This window comes from Mesoplodon mirus (genome assembly GCF_964341445.2).
Source record: "Mesoplodon mirus genome assembly, chromosome: 5".
Lineage (NCBI taxonomy): Eukaryota > Metazoa > Chordata > Mammalia > Artiodactyla > Ziphiidae > Mesoplodon > Mesoplodon mirus.
Window position 1 is genome coordinate 39850865 of NC_138980.1, and position 18176 is coordinate 39869040.

Sequence of the window (18176 nt, forward strand, 5' to 3'; positions counted from 1 at the left end):
CTATATACGTCCATCCTGTCATTCAGTATTCGCAACGTCCCTATGTCTAGATACTATTATTCGGGCCATTTGATGGAAGATAAAATTATAGCTAGAGAGGCTTTTACTTCGAGGAATTGGCAGGAATGGGCCTCCAAACCAAGACAATTTTAATACTTCGCAGCAGTGTGCTGCCTGTGGGAACTAACTGGGCGCAGCGCAGAGACAAGCGCGCAGACGTCCGTTTCCATGGTTCATCTGACGCTCTCCCCAAGCTTCGGCCTGCGTCGCGCGCCACGTGACCTCAACCAACATGGCGCCGCCCAGGGTGTTCCACGGCCCACGTGGTTCCGGCAGGCAAGATGGCGGCAGTCGCCAGCCCGACTTCCCTGGAGTCGGCTCCGCGCATCATGAGATTGGTGGCCGAGTGTAGCCGCTCTAGGGCCCGGGCAGGGGAGCTGCGGCTGCCACATGGGCCGGTGGCTACTCCAGTGTTCATGCCAGTGGGCACGCAGGCCACCATGAAGGGCATCACGGCCGAGCAACTGGACGCGTTGGGCTGCCGCATCTGCCTGGGCAACACCTACCATTTGGGTCTGAGGCCGGTGGGTGGGCTGTGCCCCGGGCTGGGCGGCGGCGAAGCGTGGGGGAGCCCAGGAGATTCCCTAGACCTGGGCACGCCTCCCAAACTCTATCGATAAACCGCATATCGAGAGTCCCGGGTGGCTCAGGCCTTGTGCTGGGCGTGAGGGACCAGCGAGGATGGAAGTTGGCCAACCCTGTCGCCCCAATATGAGCCCCAAGGGTTGCCCTCACCCCTAGCCTGACTCTCCTTCCCCCACCCCAGGGCCCCGAGCTGATCCAGAAAGCCCGCGGTCTCCACGGCTTTATGAATTGGCCGCACAACCTGCTGACGGTAAGGCGGGGTCAGCTCCGGGATCCGAGAGCCCTCCTTGGGCGTGGATTTTCCCAGTCCCGTTCTTGACAGCCCTGCGGTGGGGTTTCCCTCAGGACAGCGGCGGCTTCCAGATGGTGTCCCTGGTGTCCCTGTCCGAAGTGACGGAGGAGGGCGTCCGCTTCCGCTCCCCTTACGATGGTGACGAGACCCTTCTGAGCCCCGAGAGATCCGTGGAGATCCAGAACGCGCTGGGTGAGCAGATACCGGGGAGCCGCCCCTTCCCCTGCCTTTCGGAGGTGGAGGTGAGGCGGGCCTGCTCCTTTCGTGCTGCTTGGCTTTGGTCAAGTCACTCCCCCTCCCTGAGCCTCAGCTGAGGGGATAGTTCACAAAAATAACGATGTAATGTCAGTAAATCTCTTATCACAATGCCTGACATGTAATAGTAGCTTTTAGTATTATCTTTCTTGCTACTGTTTCTCTTAGATAGTAAATTAGCTGGGCAAAGATATGTTGAAATAATGGGGGCAACAAGGGAGGTATCGGGGAGGCTTTAGACCCCTCCCATCTCCATCAATATCCCCTATTCCTTGATAAGGACAATTAACATTTCTCAATCTCATAAAGTGCTATGGAAACAGGTTCAAAACTTCCCATCTTCCAAACAGACTGGTGCTTTTAGACCCCTCTATGTACAGATTCTGTGGCTTCTGCTTATAGCAATGGGCCTGGGTGCTGGTGCCATACCATCCGTGGAACTTACAGTCCAAAAGGGAGACAGGCATTGGTGAAAACATCTTAATTAGAAAGGCGGAAAAAGGAGAAAAAAAAAAAAAACCCAAAAAACAATGCAGGTAGAGTGCATTGTATGTTTCCATTTGTATTGAAAAAAACCCCCAAAACCCCAAACACATGGTTTGCTTTTATTTGCTTACGGTATCTCAGGAAAGAAAAATAAGAAACTGTAGTATAGGTTCTTGGAGGGAAGGGAACTGAAGAGCTGGTAGACAGGGAGCATTTAAATTCTTTTCCTTTTTTAAAAATTGGGATATAATTGACATGCAATAAACTGCACATATTTAAAGTATACCCTCTGGTACGTTTTGACACATGTATACACCCATGAAACCTTCACCATAATCAAGATAGTGAACATGTCCATCACCCCTAAAGGGTTACTTGTGCCCCTTTGTAATCCTTCCCTTGGTGGGCAAGAGACTTTTCATCAAATATCCTGTTGTATTTTTTAAAATTGGGGGTGCATTTAACATTTTGAATAATTATATATTATTATTAAAGTAAGTTATTATGGAATTCCCTGGTGGTCCAGTGGTTAGGACTCTGTGCTTCCACTGCAGGGGGCACGGGTTCGATCCCTGGTCAGGGAACTAAGATCCTGCAAGCTGCATGGTGCAGCCAAAAAAAAAAAAAAAAAAAAAAATTGTTTTAAAGGCACAAATAGATATAAGGTTGGGACCCTGACTGTGAAGGCCAAGTACATGGGGCTTTTGGCATGATTCAGTCTGTAGGCTCAGGGAATGTTGCCCTAGGCCTAAAGCCTATGGATGAGGAGGAATAAACTAGACGTCCAAAGGGGGGAAGTATGTTCTGGAAAGAGGAAGCAGCCAGTGCAAAGGACCTGAAGCAGGACCAAGACTGGCATGGCTGGAGCCGAGTGGGGTAGGGAGAGTGTGTGTGTGTGTGTGTGTGTGTGTGTGTGTGTGTAGGGTGAGGACAGGAAGATGTTGGGGACAGGTCCTACAGGACCTTGTGAGTTTTGGTTTGTCTTTTAAAGAAAAAAATTGAACAAGAAAACATTTTGTATATATTTCTATATAAAGATGTGTGCAGGAAACAGTGGTCTTCCCATGCCTATATTCTATCCATCTCTTTCACAAGTCACCACTGTTTCTAGTTTCTTATGTATTCTTCCAGAGTTTATGTAAATACAAGCAAGTTCAAATCTATTCTTATTTTTTCCATGATGAGAGCATGCTATTTATGGCACATTCTTCTGTACCTTGCATTTTTATTAATTTTGGAAAATTTCAAGTATATACCAAAATAGACACGACCCCATTGACCTGTCACCCAGCTTCAACAATCACCAGGTCACAGCCATTATGTTTCATTAGTATCCCAGCCCACTTTGCTTCTCCCATGTTATTTTCTGTTGGAATTTGCCTAAGATTGGTGTTACGTTTCATAGAATTGTCCAGTAAATCCCCCTGGGCCTGGAGTTTTGTTGTGGTGAGGTTTTTAATGATGAATTCGATTTATTTGACATTTTGATTTGGCTATTCAGATTTTGTGTTTCATTTTGGGTCAGATTTGATAAGTTGGATTTTTCAAGGAATTTGGCCATTCCTTGAACTTTATTTCAACTTTCTTGGCATAAAGTTGATCATTAATATTCTCTTATTAACCTCTTAATGTTATAGTATCTGTAGTGATGTCTCTTTTTTCATTCCTGATGTTAAAAACTTGTGATCTCTTCTTTCTTGATGTCTGTTAGGGGTTTATTGATTTCGAGTTTGTTGATCTTTTCCAAAAACCAACTTCTGGCTTATTCATTTTCTTCATTTGTTGGTTTTCTGTTTTGTTGACTTCTTTGTTTTTTTTTTTTTTAATGGCTTTATTGAGATATGATATACAGACAATTCACCCATTTAAAATGTACAGGTTGGGACTTCCCTGGAAGTCCAGTGGTTAAGACTCCATGCTCCCAATGCAGCGGGCACAGGTTTGATCCCTGGCTGGGGAACTAAGATCCCACATGCTGCACAGTGCAGCCAAAGATAAAAAAAAAATTTTTTTTTAAAGAAGATCAAAAATAAATAAATAAATAAAATAAAATGTACAGTTCAGTGGTTTTCAGTGTATTCACAGAGTTGTACAACCATCACCACAATCTAATTTCAGAACACTTTTATCACCCCAGAAAGAAATCTTGTACCCATTATCAATCACTCCCTATTCCTCCCTCCACCAGCCCTATGTAATCTACTTTCTGTCTCTATAGATTTGTGTATTCTAGACATTTTATGTAAATGAAATCATACAATAGGAGGTCTTTGTGAATGGCTTCTTTTACTTAACATAATGTTTTTCAGGTTCAGCTATGTTGTAGTATGCATCAGTACTTTATTCCTTTTTATAGCCAAATAACATACTAGTTAATAGATATGCCTCCTTGATTTTTTTTTGATAGTTGCAATCTTATGTATCTTGTTTATTTTTAAATTTTTAGCTAGTTTTGCATTGTTTTCTTTGTCTAGCTTCTTAGTCTCCGTAGATCATCTGTATTATATCAAACCGAATCTCAGATGTCCTACCACTTCACCTATAAGTATTTTTAATTTGTATCTCTAAAACATAGTTTAAAAAAAAATTTATTTAATTTATTTATTATTTTTGGCTGTGTTGGGTTTTTGTTGCTGCGCGCGGGCTTTCTCTAGTTGCGGTGAGCGTGGGCTACCTTCGTTGCAGTGCACAGGCTTCTCTTGTTACGGAGCACGGGCTCTAGGCACGCGGGCTTCGGTAGTTGTGGCTCACGGGCTTTAGTAGTTGTGGCTCACGGGCTAGAGCACAGGCTCAGTAGTTGCAGCACACAGGCTTAGTTGCTCCGTGGCATGTGGGATCTTCTCGGACCAGGGCTCGAACCCGTGTCCCCTCCATTGGCAGGCGGATTCTTAACCACTGCACCACGAGGGAAGACCCATAGTTTCTTTTTTTTAAACATAATCACAATACCATCATCCCACCTAAAAACAATTAACAATAATTCATTAACATCATCAAATATCTGGCCAGTGTTCAACTTTCCAGTCGTTTCATAAATGTCAGTTTTTCTTACAGTTTGTTTACTTCAGGATCCAAATAATGTGCAGATACTGCAGTTGTTTGAAAGATCTCTTGTCTTTTTTAATATATTATATATATTACATATCATATAGTTCCGCCTTCCAATTCCTTTTTTTTTTAGCAATTTGCTTCTTTTTCTTTTTTTTTTTTTGCTTCTTTTTTTTTTTCATTAAAATTTTTTTTTTTTTTGGCCGAGCCGAGCAGCTTGTGGGATCTTAGTTCCCCAACCAGGGATGGAACCCATGCCCCCTGCAGTGGAAGCCCAGAGTCGTAACGATTGGACTGCCAGGGGATGCCCCAGCAATTTGCTTCTTCTTTTTTAAAAAAAGATTTATTTATTTGTTTGTTTGTTTGTTTGTTTGTTTGTTTATGGCTGTGTCAGGTCTTAGTTGTGGCACGTGGGATCTTTCGTTGAGGTACATGGGCTTCTCTATAGTTGTGGTGCACGGGTTTCAGAACGTGCGGGCTCAGTAGTTGCAGTACACTGGCTCTCTAGTTTTGGTGCATGGGCTCAGTAGTTGTGGCACATGAGCTTAGTTGCCCCGCGGCATGTGTGATCTTAGTTCCCTGACCAGGGATCGAACCCACGTCCCCTGAATTGGAAGGCAGATTCTTAACCACTGGACCACCAGGGAAGTCCCAGCAATTCGTTTCTTGAAGAAACTGGTTCCTTTGCCCTATAGTGTTTCACCGGGTCTGAATTTTGCTGGTTGCATCCCCTGGGTGTCGTGTAATAGTTTTCCTCCACCCTCTAGATTTCCTGTAGGCTGGTACTTGGATCTAGAGGTTAGAGCCAGGTTCAAGTCCTTCTTCCTTTTGGCAAGAAGTCTTCACAGTGTGTCTGTCCATCAGGGGGCATCTGATGTCTGCCTGTCTCTCCCAGTGAGCTGTCATGCTCCTTCCCTGGAACCATTATTAGGACTTGCAAACCGGTGATGTTCCAATTCTGTCATCCTTTCTTCATTTATTAACCAGATTACTTCTGTAAAGAGAAACATCTCTCACCTACTCCTGGGAGACCAAGCAGTTTAGTTCACACAGGAAGAGTGGGATTCATTCTTTTCCCTCATTTACTAGTTTTCATGGGTTGATTACTTAGCATCTTCTAGCAATGACAAACTAATGTTTAGTTTTTTAGGATCACCATGAACTCATGGGTTTAAATGTATTTGATACGTTTCAATCCATTGCAGTTAAAATCCTTATTGCTTCTCAAATCGCCCTATCTTTGGCTAGTGTGGTACACTGTGCTTTTCTCCTATAATGATACATCTTGGCAATATTTCCTTACGATTTCTAACCTGTAAGTCCACAGTCTCTAATCTGAAATTCTTGTGGCCAGATAGGTGTCAGAATTCAGAATTCCCACATTTTAGAAAGATAATAAAGGGTACATACCATTTATTACACAGTACCTCAATTGGGTCTGGGGCAGTACCCTGTGGTATTACACTTCACTTCTTTTTTTTCAATTAAAAAAATTGTGTTAAAATACACATAACATAAAATTTACCATCTTAACCATTTGTTTCTTCTTTTTTTTGGCTGCACCGTGCAGCATGCCAGATCTTAGTTCCCTGACCAGGGATCAAACCCATACCCCCTGCAGTGGAAGTGCAGAGTCTTAACCACTGGACTGCCAGGGAAGTCACTACACTTCACTTTTATTGCATTAACACTTATGAATCTTCACAGTAAATTAGGTTTTTAAAAAGATGACAACTGTCTCAGGTTTTGCTGCCGAATGAAGATGCCATAAGCATAAGGAAAATCCTATGATTTTGAGAAGTTTCTGGATTTTGGAATTGTGGGAAAGAACCTTCCATTAAGACCTGGACCATGGTTTACTTAACTAGACCCCTGTGACACTTGGACTCCCATCTTGCTATTACCCAACACACTATGAAGAATCACTTGCTACACACGTCATTTGGTTCTTGAAGGGTAAATTTGCAGAGGTGGGTTTTTTTTGTTTTTTTTTTTTTTTGGCTGCACCGCACAGGTTGTGAGGTTTCAGTTCTCCGACCAGGGATTGAACCCGGGCACTCGGCAGTGAAAGCGCCAAGTCCTAACCACTGGACCGCCAGGGAATCCCCGAGGTGGGATTTTATTCTACAGTAGTGCCAGGGCAGGGTTTTAGCTGGGGGGTGGCAAGATCAGATGTGCATTTTTTTTTTTTTTTTTTTTTTTTTTTTGTGGTGCACGGGCCTCTCACTGTTGCAGCCTCTCCCGTTGCGGAGCACAGGCTCCGGACACGCAGGCTCAGTGGCCATGGCTCATGGGCCCAGCCGCTCCGCGGCATGTGGGATCTTCCTGGACCAGGGCACGAACCTGCGTCCCCTGCATCGGCAGGCAGACTCTCAACCACTGCGCCACCAGGGAAGCCCCCAGATGTGCATTTTGAAAAGCTTCCTCTGGTTGCTGTATCAGCAGATTGGGGGTTAAATGGGAGTCAGCAAGACCTGGAGAGGGACCTGGGGTCCAGCTTGTCCTCAGTGTGGGGGCTTTCCCAGTGACTGTGTTCCTGTCTCACTCTCCAGGCTCAGACATCATCATGCAGCTGGATGATGTAGTCAGCAGCACTGTGACAGGGCCACGTGTGGAAGAGGCCATGTACAGGTGTGTGTGTGTGTGTGTGTGTGTGTCGGGAGAGGGAGGGGGAGAGGGAGAGGATCCTGGTCCTGCAGCCTTGTCTCCCTACCCCTCACAAAGTCCCTATGACTTACAACCAGGGTCCTCTTTCAGATCAATCCGCTGGCTGGACCGGTGCATTGCAGCCCATCAGCGGCCGGACAAACAGAACCTCTTCGCCATCATCCAGGGTGGGCTGGATGCGGATCTCCGGGCCACCTGCCTCGAAGGTAAAGCCATGTGCCAACAGGACCAGGGCTTTTCCATTGCAGAGAGCCCCACGTGGGCCTGGCATGCGATGGTGCTGAGAGAGGTGGGGTTTTTTTTGTTTTTGTTTTTGGCTGTGCTGCGGCTTCTGGGATCTTATGTCCCCAACCAGGGACTGAACCCAGGCCCTCGGCAGTGAAAGTGTGGAGTCCTAATCACTGGACCGCCAGGGAGTTCCCAAGAGTGACTATTATGTGTTGTTGTGTGTTTTTTTAAAAAAATAGTTTCCTTGTTTTTTTTGATGTGGGTTGCTTTGAATTTTATTTTTTTCTGATGTTAATATTGCAACTCCTACTTTTATTTATTAATTTTTCTCTTTTTAAATTTTTATTTATTTATTTTTTTGGCTGCATTGGGTCTTCATTGCTGCATGCAGGCTTTTCTCTAGTTGTGGCGTGCAAGGGCTACTTTTTGTTGCAGTGCATGGGCTTCTCATTGCGATGGCTTCTCTTGTTTCAGAGCACAGGCTCTAGGTGCGCAGGCTTCAGTAGTTGCAGCATGTGGGCTCAGTAGTTGGGGCGCGCGGGTTCAGTATGACTTGTGGGCTCTAGAGTGCAGGCTCAGTAGTTGTACGGCACGGGCTTAGTTGCTCCGCGGCACGTGGGATCTTCCTGGACCAGGGATCAAACCAGTGTCTCCTGCATTGGCAGACAGATTCTTAACCACTCCGCCACAATACCACTCCACCACCAGGGAAGTCCAAGAGTGGTTATTAATTGACAAAAGAGCACTCTAGGTGGAAGGAACAGCTGAAGCAAAGGCCCTCAGGCAGCATGGAGCAGAGTGTGTTTGGAGAATAAAAATTCCAATAGCTATCAATTTTCGGGTGTTCAGGCACTGTGCCAAACGCTGGTCATGGACTGACCCATTGAGGTTTCATAAAGATCCTGTAAGGTGGGAACTACCAGGTTCCCAAGGTTACAGGAGGGGAAACTGAGGCACAGAGCTGTTAAGTTACTTACGCTCAGCCACACAGCATGCATGTTGCAGAGCTGGGATTTGAACTCAGACCTTGGGCTCTGGAACCTACAGCATTAACAGATACATAGAGCTGCTCCATCCCTGGGGAATGAGACATGCAGTCAGGAGCAAGGGGTTGGACCCGAGGCATTGTGCTGACGGTGGAGGCCCTGGGACAGCACACCGAGGTGCTGGGGAGCCATGGAAGGCTGTTGAGTGGGAGAGTGGGAGAAAAATCCCAGTGAGATAGGAAGCATAAGGCCCATAGAGGAAGCCGGAGTAGTTGCCCAGGGGGAGGGTGACAGTGAGGCCTGAACCAAGACCGTGGTCATGGAGACAAAGTGGAGGCAGAGATGGGGGCTCAAAGGCAGTGAGGTGTCACGGGCAAGACTCTGGGTTCTGGAGTCCACGCAGCTGGATCCAACCCCCTGATCTGTTGCCTCATGGCTGTGCATCCTAAGGCTAGTAGCTTGGCCTCTCTGAGCCTCACTTTCTTCCTCTGTAAAATGGGAACATACTCCCAATGTCATGGGATCGAAGTGAGGAATAAATGGGAAAATTTGTTCAAGGTGTCCTGCCTGCACCTGGCATCTGTGTATGCTGTTGTGAAGACTGTCCTGTTGTAATTCCTTTTGTCCTCAAACTGCCCACCACCCCTAGTCCCCACCCCCACCCCTGGTCCAGTAAGTCTTTTTAATGGAGACCCACAGTCAGAAGTACATTTCGTGTCATGGCTTCGGATGCGTGCACATATATGAGAGTGGAAACCAAGGCTTCCTGAAGCATTTACCATTATACGTGAGATACTCTTTGATACAATATTTTCTGTTCTCTCTCATTTAAAAAAAAAACAACGGCAACAACCCTGATCTCATCCCATCAAATCAAATTCATTTCTCAGCCACCTGCAGTTTGACAAGCACTGTCCTGCTGGTGCTTCTCAGTGCTCTGAGTCTCGCCTGCACCAGAACCCCCCAGGCTCTCCCTATGACTGGGTCGGGGTCTGGGGCCAGGGCAGACTTGGGAAGCTGCATTTGAACAACTCATCCCCAGTTGGTTCTGCTGCTCACTCTGGCTTCAAAACCCAGCCCCAGACCAGGCCTGCTTTGTCAATGCTGTGGCCTCCCCCCTAGTTGAACTGGGCAGCTGGGGCCAAAGATAAGTCTTGGTTTTGAGGCTAGACCTGGGTTTGAATCCAGCCTCTGGCATATGTGGCCTGGGGCCAGTGGTTTAAGCTCTGCATGCCTCAACCACAGTGCAGATCTGCAGCCCCTGCCCAGCAATTGTGGAGCCTAATTGCCCACTTCTTTTTTTTTCTTTTTTTGGTCTTACTGCGAGGCATGTGGGACCTTAGCTCCCGGACCAGGAATCGAACCTGCACTACCAGCAATGGAAGTGCAGATCCCTAACCACTGGACCGCCAGGGAATTCCCCTGCCCACTTACAATATCCAAAACACGCAAGAATTTGCAATTCATTTGGTGGCAAGACCAGACTTACTGACCCCAGTTTGTTAGGAGTCTTTACACAGTTTTTTTTTTGCGGTACGCGGGCCTCTCACTGCTGTGGTCTCTCCCGCCGCAGAGCGCAGGCTCCGGACACGCAGGCCCAGCAGCCATGGCTCACGGGCCCAGCCGCTCCGCAGCACGTGGGATCCTCCCGGACCAGGGCACGAACCTGCGTCCCCTGCATCGGCAGGCGGACTCCCAACCACTGCGCCACCAGGGAAGCCCCGTCTTTACACATTTTGCTGTCAAAATGTTACAGTGTTTGATGACAGGCTGTTCTTCAGCATGTAGGATGTTCACTGTTCTAAAATCTGGAAAATTTTGAAACACATCTGGCTTCATCTTAGGTTTCAGCTAAGGGAGTGTGAGCCCTGGGCCTCTCTCCTGAGGATTGAAGAAGAAGCCCTGACATGCAGCAGGCATTCTATAAACGGTAGCTGAGATCACCAGCAGCCCCCAGACACACACACACCACACACATACTCTCTCTCTCTCTCTCTCTCTCTCTGTCACATTCTCTTTTCCTGATGGCCTGTGGAGGTGTGGGCAGGGTCTGTCCTGAGGGTGAAGAGGAAGAAGAGGAGGAGACTGCGGCCTATTTCCCTTTTTCTGATCACCGCTGACCTTGCCCCTGCACCCCCAGAGATGACCAAGAGAGACGTGCCAGGCTTCGCCATCGGGGGCCTGAGCGGGGGTGAGAGCAAGGGCCAGTTCTGGAAGATGGTGGCGCTGAGCACCTCAAGGTTGCCTAAGGACAAGCCCCGATACCTGATGGGGGTCGGGTATGTGGAGGAGAGGGGAGACAGCCCCGCCTGCGGGGAGGGGATTCCTGGGAACCCCTGCCTCTGGGGGAGGACGGGGAGGGGGAAGGACACAGCCCTGCTTGGGAGGGAACTGAGGAGGACAAGGTCCTCTGCTGGGGGTGGTCCTGAGGGTGCCAGTCTTGGGGAGGGGGGCCCTGGGTATGTGACCAGGGCTTGAGGTTCTCTGCTTCCCTCCCCCATGGCCCCACCCCCAGCTATGCCACTGATCTGGTGGTCTGCGTGGCTCTCGGATGCGACATGTTTGACTGCGTCTTCCCCACACGGACAGCGGTGAGGCCCTTGGCAGGGGAAAGACCGGAGAGGGATTGCGGGGGCCAAGGCCGGGGGGAAGACCTGGTTGACCCACCTTCCCCTCCCCCTGTCCACCCCCAGCGCTTTGGCTCTGCCCTGGTGCCCACGGGGAACCTGCAGCTGAAGAAGAAACAGTATGAGAAAGACTTCCGCCCCATAGACCCAGAGTGTGCCTGTCCCACCTGCCAGAAGTAGGGGAGGATGGAGCCTGGGGGCAGGGGGAGGGCAGGGAGGGGGGAAGGACCTGGCACTGCCCAGCCCCCTCCTTCTTTCCCCAGGCACAGCCGGGCCTTCCTGCACACGCTGCTCCATAGCGACAACACCGCGGCCCTGCACCACCTCACTGTCCACAACATCGCCTATCAGGTGGGCCTGTAGCTGGGAGGGGTGAGGCAAGGGGGATGGGGGTATCCCCTATGCTGGTGGCTGATTGCTGACCCCCCCCCCCACTGCAGCTGCGGCTGATGAGCGCTGTGCGCGCCAGCATTGTGGAGAAGCGCTTCCCTGACTTCGTGAGGGACTTTATGGGCACCATGTATGGGAACCCCACCCTCTGTCCCTCCTGGGCCACTGAAGCCCTGGCCTCTGTGGGAATCACACTGGGTTGACCCCGCTTGGGGGAGGGAGGGAGGGAGGGCATGGGAGATATTGAAGGATTTTTTTAAAAAAATGATAACGTAGAGTGTGTCCGTGTCTTCTTGGGGAGGTGGCCTGTCTAGGTTCCCTTCCTGGTCTGAGTGTCACTGGGGCCCATGTCCCCCCCCACCCCCAATTGATAATAATAACAAGTAACCATAGCAGCAGTTGTTATCTGGAAACTGAGCATGTAGGAAGTGCTCAGAGTGGGAGCTGCATTCCTTTCCTGTGGCTCAGGCCCCCCAGCCATCCTGGGGGTGCGGAAACAGGTCCAGAGAGGGGGAAGTCACTTGCCAAGGTCACCATCAAGGAAGAAGCAGCTGGGCTCCAAAGCTCTGGTTCTTGACCTTGACTCTTCAGACATGTGGCTTAATCTAGTTGTCAGTAAACACAGTGATGATAACATGTGTGATCTAGAAGGTACTTATACTGTGCCTGGCACTGTTCTAAATGGTCGTCAAGTGTATTTAATTCTTGCAACTTTATGGTTCCCCATTTTATAGATGAGGAAACTGAGAAATGAAGTCACTTGGTCATTATCACCCAGCAAATAAACAGGCCTAGGATCTAATCCAGATATGGCCAATTACAGAGCTGGTGGTGCTCTTAGAAGCTACAGTTTTTTAAACTGAAAAAGTAACACGTGTAGGATCTACAATTTAAATATCATAAAAATGCAGCTACTTTTATAAATTTGTGTATTCCATAAATTTTCCATGTGTACATTTTTTCATGAATGTCAGCATCCTTTACATGCAGTTCTGTACCTTGCTTTTTTCTCTTCTCTTAGTGTATCTCAAATTGTTTACATGTCAGTACATGAAAACTTCCTCAATCTTTTTTTAAAATAAATTAATTTTATTTATATTTATTTTTGGCTGCGTTGGGTCTTCGTTGCTGTGCGTGGGCTTTCTCTAGTTGCGGCGAGCGGGGGTTACTCTTCGTTGCAGTGCGCGGGCTTCTCATTCTGGTGTCTTCTCTTGTTGCGGAGCACGGGCTCTAGGTGTGCGGGCTTCAGTAGTTGTGGCCCTTGGGCTCAGTAGTTGTGGCTCATGGGCTTAGTTGCTCCGCAGCATGTGGGATCTTCCCGGACTAGGGTTCGAACCCGTGTCCCCTGCATTGGCAGGCGGATTCTTAACCACTGTGCCACCAGGGAAGCGCCCCCTCAATCTTGTTTACAGCTGCTGCATAGTATTTATTTAATGAGCTCCATGGATGAGCAGTTAGGGTGTTTCCAGGTTTCTGTGATCGTGGTCAAGGCTGTAGTGCCAAACATTGTCAGTCTTTTTGCCTATCTCTGAGACTAGTAGTTTTAGGTCATGGAGCAGGGATATACCTTTGGCCACTCTGCCATCCTCCTACTCCTTCTTTCTCCATTCCCCCGTTATGGCCCCGCTCTGTCAGACTACTTCCCCACCTCCTTTGCCACTAGCTCCTTACTGGGCTGTCTCTCTGGCCTATCTATGCCCAGCATAATCAAATCATTTGCCTTAAAATTGTTCCACCTATTCCCGGCCTCTTTTCCAAGTGGTCAAGAGTTCCCAGTTCCAAGAACCCCCACGTTACCTGCAAAATAACGTGTTTTTTCCTGGGGAAAGGGTCCGTTGAGTTTCATTGGGTACTCAAAAAGATCCAGGGGCTTCCCTGGTGGCGCAGTGGTTAAGAATCCGCCTGCCAATGCAGGGAAAACGGGCTCGAGCCCTGGTCCGGGAGGATCCCACATGCTGCGAAGGAACTAAGCCCGTGCACCACAACTACTGAGCCTGTGCTCTAGAGCCCGCCAGCCACAACTACTGAGCCCGCGTGCCACAACCACTGAAGCCCTCATGCCTAGAGGCCATGTTCCGCAACAAGAGAAGCCACCGCAATGAGAAGCCCACGCACTGCAACGAAGAGTAGCCTCTGCTCGCCGCAACTAGAGAAAGCCCACACGCAGTGAAGACCCAACACAGACAAAAATAAAAAATAAATACATTTATTAAAAAAAGATCCAAGATGCGCTGAAGTTCAAGAGGCAGGGGAACAACGTTGGAGCGTTAGCCGCATCAAGACAGGAGTGAGCGGAAGGTATTCCTAGGGGAGAGCACAGCGTTTGCAAGGGCATGGAGACGACTTAATAGGAGTGAAAGTGGGAGCCAGCGAGACAGTGCTAGACTGCCTCTCCCTAGGAACCATTAACAGCCTGACTCTCACCTTCAAAGTGCATTGGGACCCCGTGCAGGGAGCTGATTTGCAAGCCCGGGCCCGAGACGCATTCTGGGACTTATAGTTTTCTCTAGAGCCCAGAAATTCACAAGTGAGGATCGCCACTGCGTCCTACCAGGAGGTGGCGCGCGTTGGCGAGTACTGCGGGCCTACCCTCTGCTCCGGAAGACTCCAGTAGACACGACAATCACAAGTAAGAACGGGAGGAGGTTCTTTGATGGACAGGTACGGTTTTCAATCAGAGTCAAGATTCGGAGGTTAAGTCCCAGTCTCTTGATTTGTTGGCTGATGGAACGGGGTGATATTTATATAAACCAATGGGAAATTTTTAGGGAACTAGGTAGCGTCAAGTGACAGACCGTGGTTAAGAACCGATCCCTAGTATCATTGGCCAGCTTTGTTGACTGGCGGTCTCCCTGCCAATAAGATTGGCGGATGTTCCTGCTATCCTGGAACTGCCCCTAATAGGCGGGGCCAAAATGCCTTTTCCCGAAACACCGCCTCCGGGCCTGGATAACTCGCTTCCCGCCGCTATTGGCTTCTAGCACAATAGCGACAGTTCTTTTGTCCAATGAATCCGAGAGAAGGTCCCCAGGGGGAAGACTCATTTGGCCGTAGGCCCGTGCTTCGCTTTCACTGGCTTATGTGCACGAGTGACAGCGCAGCCGACCAATCGAGGGTGGCGCGAGGGCTTTGGGTGCAGCCCCAGGGCCCGGGCGGGAGGTCGCTTGGGTCGGGTGGTGCCTGAGAACCGGATGAGGCGGCGACCGTGAGGCCGAACCGGGAGCGGGCGTCGCGCCGAGGCCCGGGCGGGCGGGGAGCAACGGCCGCGGACGCCGCGGGGCCGCATCGTCGAGGGCCAGGGGCGGGCGGGGAGCGCTGGGCTCTCGGGCCGGGGCCGCCGGCGCCATGGGCAACCGCGGGATGGAAGAGCTGATCCCGCTGGTCAACAAGCTGCAGGATGCCTTCAGCTCCATCGGCCAGAGCTGCCACCTGGACCTGCCGCAGATCGCCGTTGTGGGCGGCCAGAGCGCCGGCAAGAGCTCGGTGCTCGAGAACTTCGTGGGCCGGTGAGCGAGCGGGGCGGCGACAGCGGGCAGGCGGCGGCCTAGGGCGCGGAGGGCGGACCGGGAATGGCGCGTCCTGCGCTGCCGGCGTAACTGCGGCGCTTGCGTGCCCGCGACGGGGACGGGGACAGGGAGGCGGGCCCTGTGGGACGCCCTGGGCGGAGGGCTCCCTGAAGGGGCTGGGGGCGTGGGCCAGGAGGTGCGGTGAACCCCCGCCGACTCTCTGGCCCCCGGCTGTAGTGGGTGAATTATGCCATCTGGTTGTCTGTGGGTCAGGGATAGGTTTCCCTTCTGTCTGTTCGAAACCTGTCACCTAGATATCTATTGGGCCGATCCCTGCGGTCTGGCTGGCTGTTGATTTATCTGGAGCAGTTTCTGTCGTCTGGTTGGCTGACTCTCTGTCCTGGATAGGTTTCCCCGCCGCCACCATTTGGCTATCCATCTGTCCAGTACCGCAGGGCAGCCCCCTGCTGCCTGGCTAGCTATCCAGGATGACCTGTCCTGTCTGGTTGCCCTTCTTTCCCCTCCCAGACTTTAACACTTAGCTATTCCTCTGTTGGGTTATCCAGCTGGCCTCTGCTGACTGACTGGCTGGCTGGACCTAGGAGACCCTGTTGTCTGGCTCTCCTGGGCTGACTCTTCAACTTGGTGCCTGGTGAACGCTGGCTCCTCTTTTCCAAGTGGACCCTTTTGTCTGTCTGTCCTGGTGTCTTTCCTCCTAATTTGCCTGTCAATGCCCTAGCCGTCACCTCTGTGGCAGGGGGTGGTGGGAGCATGCAGAGGAGAAGGGAGCTGAAGGATGAGACCTGAACTCCTTTCTGTTGAAAGTAGGACCCCAGGGGGAACTTCCTCCAGGAGTCTTTCCTGGCCCATGTCAGGGTGCCTCCGGGGCCCTGGAACATAGGGTCCAAACCCCAAGCTAAAGCCTGAAAATTGGGGGCCCTCCTTGGATCCTGGGAAGGAACTTCTTGCCTGATCAGGTTGTGGTGGCAAGAGCTGGTATACAGCCTTCCCTAGGCAACCCTGAGAAGCCTCAGATTGCCCATCTGTCCAGTGGACAAATTCCACTCTCTGGGCTGTTTCCAGGATTCTGGAAGCTAATGGATGAGAATGGACCCTGTGGCCACTGAGGGCGGTTGGTTCTCCCCTCTCCCTTCCCCCACCTCTTGTCCTTCTGCCTCCCAGATGGGTGGCCACTTCTGCATTCTGGGAAGGACTCCATTGGTGACTGTGGCTGCCAAGTAATAACGTCATAGTCATCATTATTATTATTGTTGTTATCAATGTTAAGAGGTAATGTTCATCCAGCAGGCCCCAAGCTGAGTTGTTTCTTGGTTCAGTTCAGAAAAGACTCGCTATTTGCCCAAGGCCACTAGGCTGGCACTCAGTGGAGCCCAGCTGGGCGCCCAGCCCCGCCCTGCCTTCCCAGAGGCCTGGGTTTTGCTCCCAGCAGCACGAATTTCCTCCTTTGCTGCTTTGTCTCTGGCGCAATGCCCTCTGTCTACTGTGGCGGAAAGGTGTGTACTTGGGATCAGCGCGGCCTGGGTTGAGCCTGGGGCTGGGCTGTGGGCCCCCAGCTTGGCCATCTTCCTGTCTGCCCAGGCTTCCTGTGAGCGTCTGTAAAGCTCTGTCCATCTCATCTGCCTTGTGGCCTCACACAGATTGTTTGACCTCTTTGAGCCTTAGTTTCCCCTCTGAAAAATGGAGTGATGGACCCTCAACAAGACTGTTGCAAGGATGCAGTGACATGGTACGTTGAAAGTGCTTACTTAGCATAGTGCCTGGCACACAGTAGGTGTACTTGGCTGGGGCTATTACTCCCCAGGCTGGTTCCTTTCATATCGACAACGAAGGCTAGTCAGAATTAAAAGTGCTCTGAAGTTACACACTGGACTTCATTTAAGCCTTATGAGGCTGGCACTGCTGTGATCCCATTTTCCAGAGCAGAAAACTGAGGCTCAGAGAGCTGAGCATTCTTGCTCGAGGTTGTTCAGTGAGGGATTGAGGGCTCTGGGTTGGAGACCCCAGGTCTCTCTCTCATCCCCACCTCTTCTCGGGCCCCCTGCCCTTCACGTTTCCCTCCCACCCACCCTGGCATCTGGCAACTGCCAACTGCTATTGAGCTGGCTCCTATGGCGACCTCCTCCTAGAGCCTGCAGCGTGACATCGGTCGTTAAGCGCATTAATTCAGGGCTCGAGAACCAAAGCTGTAAAAAGGCCTCTCTTTGGGTATGGGGTGCTCAAACAGGAGCCAACTTCTTTTTATTTCTGGAGTGTGGGTAAGGCTTCTCAGCTACAAAGCCCTGCCATAGGGGGATGGCAGGCAGGCCTTGCTTTGAGTCCCACTGCCTGCTTCTTTTTGTGACTTTGGCCAAACTGTGCTGCAGCTGAGGACCCTTTTCCTCCCTTGTGCCCTGGACCCACACAGAGGGTTTCCCGGCTGGTTTCAAGGAACAAACAGGAGAGCATGTCAAGCTCTGTGCCTTGGGGGGAGCAGGGGCTGCTCTGTTTCCCTGCCTCCTCCTTGTGGCTTTTCTAAGAACTTGATCCGAGAGTGAGAATAGCCCAGATAGCCCAGCCCCGTACCTGGGGTTGCAGGTCCATGACCACGGAGGCCGAAGCCTGCTTGCTCTGTCTTGTTTTTCAGCAGCATGGAGTTTAAAATGTTTTGGTTTTTTTTTTTTTTTTTTTTTTTTTATTTATTTATTACTTTTGGCTGCGTTGGGTCTTCGTTGCTGCATGCGGGCTTTCTCTAGTTGCGGCGAGCGGGGGCTACTCTTCCTTGCGGTGCGCGGGCTTCTCACTGCAGTGGCTTCTCTAGTTGTAGAGCACGGGCTGTAGGCGTGCAGGCTTCTGTAGTTGTGGCTTGCAGGCTTCAGTAGTTGTGGCTCATGGGCTCTAGAGTGCAGGCTCAGCAGTTGTGGCACATGGGCTTAGTTGCTCCGCGGCATGTGGGATCTTCCCGGACCAGGGCTCGAACCCGTGTCCCCTGCGTTGGCAGGCAGATTCTTAACCACTGCGCCACCAGGGGAGCCCTAAAATGTTTTGT

General features: G+C 50.4%; 2 protein-coding genes across 11 annotated transcripts in view; both read left to right on the forward strand.

The window, feature by feature from the left end:
* Positions 1-311: 311 nt before the first annotated feature.
* On the forward strand, positions 312-12675 carry QTRT1 (queuine tRNA-ribosyltransferase catalytic subunit 1). 2 transcript variants are annotated; one of them, XM_082622872.1, is made up of 10 exons: positions 312-584; positions 827-895; positions 991-1129; positions 7279-7357; positions 7484-7599; positions 10748-10886; positions 11123-11198; positions 11301-11410; positions 11498-11585; positions 12359-12668. In XM_082622872.1, exons 1-10 carry the CDS (start codon positions 342-344, stop codon positions 12407-12409), a joined length of 1110 nt encoding a protein of 369 aa, XP_082478998.1. In that variant the 5' UTR covers positions 312-341; the 3' UTR covers positions 12410-12668. The 2 variants fall into 2 exon arrangements, with proteins under 2 accessions (XP_082478998.1, XP_082478999.1); XM_082622873.1 differs by having other exon boundaries at positions 313-584; positions 11675-12675.
* A 2111-nt stretch (positions 12676-14786) lies between these two features.
* DNM2 (dynamin 2) overlaps positions 14787-18176 on the forward strand; it is a 93747-nt gene continuing 90357 nt past the window's right edge. For 3 of the 9 annotated variants that reach the window (XM_082621380.1, XM_082621377.1, XM_082621379.1), the window contains exon 1: positions 14789-15130. In XM_082621380.1, the coding sequence (XP_082477506.1) occupies positions 14970-15130 (161 nt within the window). In that variant the 5' untranslated portion in view covers positions 14789-14969. Of the gene's footprint in view, positions 15131-18176 lie in introns of all 9 variants that reach the window. The other 6 variants (XM_082621382.1, XM_082621376.1, XM_082621381.1 and 3 more) reach the window with 4 other exon arrangements.

What these genes read in the sequence shown, in the direction of transcription:
- QTRT1 (XM_082622873.1), top strand. Translation starts at nt 342, where the DNA reads ATGGCGGCAGTCGCCAGCCCGACTTCCCTGGAGTCGGCTCCGCGCATC. An exon ending in GGAGATCCAGAACGCGCTGG is followed by an intron (nt 1,130 to 7,278) that starts GTGAGCAGATAC and finishes CTCACTCTCCAG; the next exon opens with GCTCAGACATCATCATGCAG. An exon ending in GCCTGTCCCACCTGCCAGAA is followed by an intron (nt 11,411 to 11,497) that starts GTAGGGGAGGAT and finishes TTCTTTCCCCAG; the next exon opens with GCACAGCCGGGCCTTCCTGC.